The 3,526-nt window shown below is 43.6% G+C and overlaps 1 protein-coding gene across 1 annotated transcript; it reads right to left on the reverse strand.

Annotated features, from left to right (window-relative positions):
• Nucleotides 1-729: 729 nt before the first annotated feature.
• On the reverse strand, nucleotides 730-2,812 carry LOC112436584 (interferon-inducible GTPase 5). The gene is made up of 2 exons (XM_024806307.2): nucleotides 2,180-2,812; nucleotides 730-1,728 (listed from the first exon to the last, which is right to left on the reverse strand). Exons 1-2 carry the CDS (start codon nucleotides 2,712-2,714, stop codon nucleotides 1,505-1,507), a joined length of 759 nt encoding a protein of 252 aa, XP_024662075.2. The 5' UTR covers nucleotides 2,715-2,812; the 3' UTR covers nucleotides 730-1,504.
• Between the last annotated feature and the right edge of the window lie 714 nt (nucleotides 2,813-3,526).

The raw sequence follows: 3,526 nt of genomic DNA on the forward strand, positions 1-3,526 counted from the left end.
TCAGGCACAGGTGGCTGCCGGCGGAGCTCACGGGCGCGTCACTGCAACTCCCCCTGGCTTCTGCTCCGCGGCTGCTGAGTGAGCCCTCATCTGGGACTCTCCTCAGCTCTTACTGGGACAGTGGCGCGGCTGCCCCTCTGTTGGTCTTCCATGGTCTCTTCTGTTCTGGGGGCCTCTGGATGTCTGGAGTTTTGATCTCCTCCATACCTGCTTCATACCCTGGAGGACGGGGCTGTGGCTCCCCACACTCCCTAGCAGATCGTTACATGGAGAAACCTTTGGAATACAAGCATGCTGATCCACACAGGTATGCACACAGGTGTACACACGGGTATTCACAGACGCGGATTACAGCTTTCTTGGCTGCTGCCTCAAAGCACATTGTGCGCTGTCTATCTTGCGTGCTGGACAATATTGTTTATTATTTAGTATCTACTGATATCTACTGCTAGCTAGTTTATTGTGATGGTGCTGTTTTTTTTATTATGTTGCTCTTTGCTGTTTGCTTTCTCTTCTGTTTTTTTTCTCCATACAGGTGACCCAGGTGCTTTGTTTGTTTTTTGTTTTTTTTGTTTTTTTTCTTTCTTCCCCCCCTTCTCACCCTCTCTTCTCCCCTTTGGTTTTCTTTCTCTCCCTCTCTTTCTTTCATTCTCTCTCCCTCTCTTTCTTTCATTCTCTCTCCCTGTCCTATCCCCCAGTCATGTCTGTCCCGTTTGTAGCAACCGAAAATAAAATAAATTCATAATTATAATAAAGGTCAATCAAATGGACCAATATGGCAAGGCCATGATGATCCACTTGGTAAAATAAATCCGCTTGGCATCTTTCTTGGCCTTAAGACAACAATTCTGATGGCTAAAGATCCAAACGGGACACAAAAAAAAAAAAAAAAAGATTACATATTAGTGTGTGATGGTGGGAGAAGTTACAATGCTGTTTCTGCTCTGATCAGAGGAGATAAGACCTGCTGAGGCCTCGGACAGACTGATCAGCTGTGAGGATGCAGTGAGATTATGAATTTTATTATTTTGAAACAAACACTGTCTAATTAGAACAAGTTAAAAGCTTGTTTGTAGATCTATGCTAGTTTCAAAAGTGTCACTACTTTACAAAATCAGGCCAGAACTCTTTGAAAGACCCTCTGAGCATCATCAGCAAGTTCTCTGAGGATAATAGGCATAGCTTTCTCCATTACCCGATAACATCTGCCCCTTGGGATTGAGCCCACAACCGATTCAACGAAGTTTATCATGCTCAATGCAAAACGTAATTCAGATGTTACTCCAACCTGGTTTACCTTCAGCAGGAGCTTCTCAGTTATTTCAGCTGCAGCCAGGGGTGACTTGATAACAGCACACAAATCGCTGTATGACAGACCTGTGCTGGCAGCAAGTTTCCACAGAGATGGGATATCAAGACCAAACGCATCTACCACCATTGCAATAATAATGTGCAGCCAAGGTAGATTAACAGAAACAGTTAGCCCAGGAACAGAAACATTTGGTCAACCAAAGCAGGCCACATTAGGTAATCGTAGATCCATAGCTTGTTTCTTCTTCTTGATGATCTCCAGGCTGATGTTGGGCATGGCCAGCACAAAAGCATTCCTCTTGAGTTTAGGAAGTTGTCTCTCTAAGGTCTCATGTAGGAAAGAGAAATCGTACTTTCGAGGCTTAAAGCTGGACACCAGGAACACCTTTGAACACTTGATGCCATGTGCCTGAAGACCTGTAATACAGAAGGAATCCATGTGACAGATTATTAAGATGGAGTTTATTAATTTATTTTAAGAAAATGTTCTTGTGAGATAGAGAGATGAGCTTGTAACATAGCAGAGGAAAAGAAACACCTTTATGTTGGTGGAGACCAAAAATGGTTTTTACTGGACAAACAAATGAATAAAACAAACATCAGCCTAAAGTATGATATCAAACTGACGGGGCACAGCCACCTTCTCTCCTTATTTGTTTATTATTTTCCAGTCTAACAGGCATTTTTCAGGACAAAGCTCAACAATGGTCTGACCTCTGCACTAAGTGCATGACTGTCATTAAGAACAGGACGATCAGTACGAGTGAAAAAGCAGCCAATGTCCAATGCAAACTTTGAAAGACCTCTAGAAGAGAAAACAGTGCAGTGAACATTTCTCTCTCTCTGGTATAAATAATCACACACTCACCTTGAGCACAGTCTTCCCTGATCTTTGTAAGAGTCCTCTCTTTGCTGAAGTTTCTCTTTCTTCTCTCGGCTCTTAAATCTTTGTCAATCTTTGAACGAACAAAGTAGAACTTTTTCCCCATCTCCTGAATCTTCAGAGCGAGTTTCACATCATTTTCTGTGATGTGAGTCCCTGAGACGATGATAAAGAAGTAAAACATCCTAAATTCAACACGCTTCAGGTACTTCTCAGCTGGAAACATTGGCGTTCCGATTCCAGGAAGATCCCATAAAGTGACATTGGGATAGTCTGGATGTTTGTAGGCTGCAACCTCTGAGGTGGAGTCTCCATATGCAGGTGCAGCTTCATCATCTTCATCTGTTAAACCTCTGAAGGCATTTACAAAGGTGGATTTACCAGCACCGCTTTCTCCTGTGACGGCGATATTTAGTGGAATATTTCTTGTCTTTTTTAGATATTTTTTCTTTATCTTTGCAGCCGCTGCAGCAGTGTCGTAGTTTTCTATAACCGATTTAACTCCAATTGGATCATTCATGCTCGCCTTTGATTAGAGACAGAAGGTGTTATGGTAACAGTTTCTGAAGATATAAATCTGAGCAGACAGCAGTGTGCAGTAATAGAAGACCGCCCTGAGCTAAAACAGGAAGCTTTTGTCTACGGTCTCGGGTGGGAGATAATTTTTACCATATAAAGTCACATTTTACAGATACCTGCACTCAGAGCAAGAAAGGAGGAGGCTTCAGTTGCATCATCCATGCTGTGCATGCTGAGTGCAGATTAACAGTGGCATTCATCAGAGTTTCTGCTGAAAGCCACAAATCAAACTGGCAGCATTTCAGAGCATTTGCATGTCGCCTGCACGTGGCCGACTTCCTGCCCTCCTCACCAACTCTGTGCTTCATGTGGCTTTCATAAAAAATAGATGCTGTGATGCAGATGATGTGATGCAGAGTGGAGCGCTGCGGCTGGGATGCTCAGAAATGCGCTATGGTGTAGGTGGTAGGATCTCGAACACCCACCAAACATGGCTACAGCCACGTGATCTCTCTGCTTGTACAACGCTCAGCGCATCAGTCACAACTGCATCCTTATCTGTAGATGAGGACAGTCTGTTCCATCAAGCTCACACTTCTGCGCTCAGTGTCAACTCTGAGTTTGATGGACCAATTGGAGCAGCAGCTACAGCGGGAGCACAAAGTGCTGCAGATACAGAGGAGCAGAACTGTGAAGCCTCTTTCTTCACACTGCTGGACCTCCATCCATCTGCAGCTGTAGTCTAAAATCTAATCTGTTGCTTTTTGCTAGATTTGCAGGAAGAACAAGAAGAAATGCTTTTCATATTTAGGA

This window comes from Maylandia zebra, linkage group LG19, assembly GCF_041146795.1.
Source record: "Maylandia zebra isolate NMK-2024a linkage group LG19, Mzebra_GT3a, whole genome shotgun sequence".
Classification (NCBI taxonomy): Eukaryota; Metazoa; Chordata; class Actinopteri; order Cichliformes; family Cichlidae; genus Maylandia; species Maylandia zebra.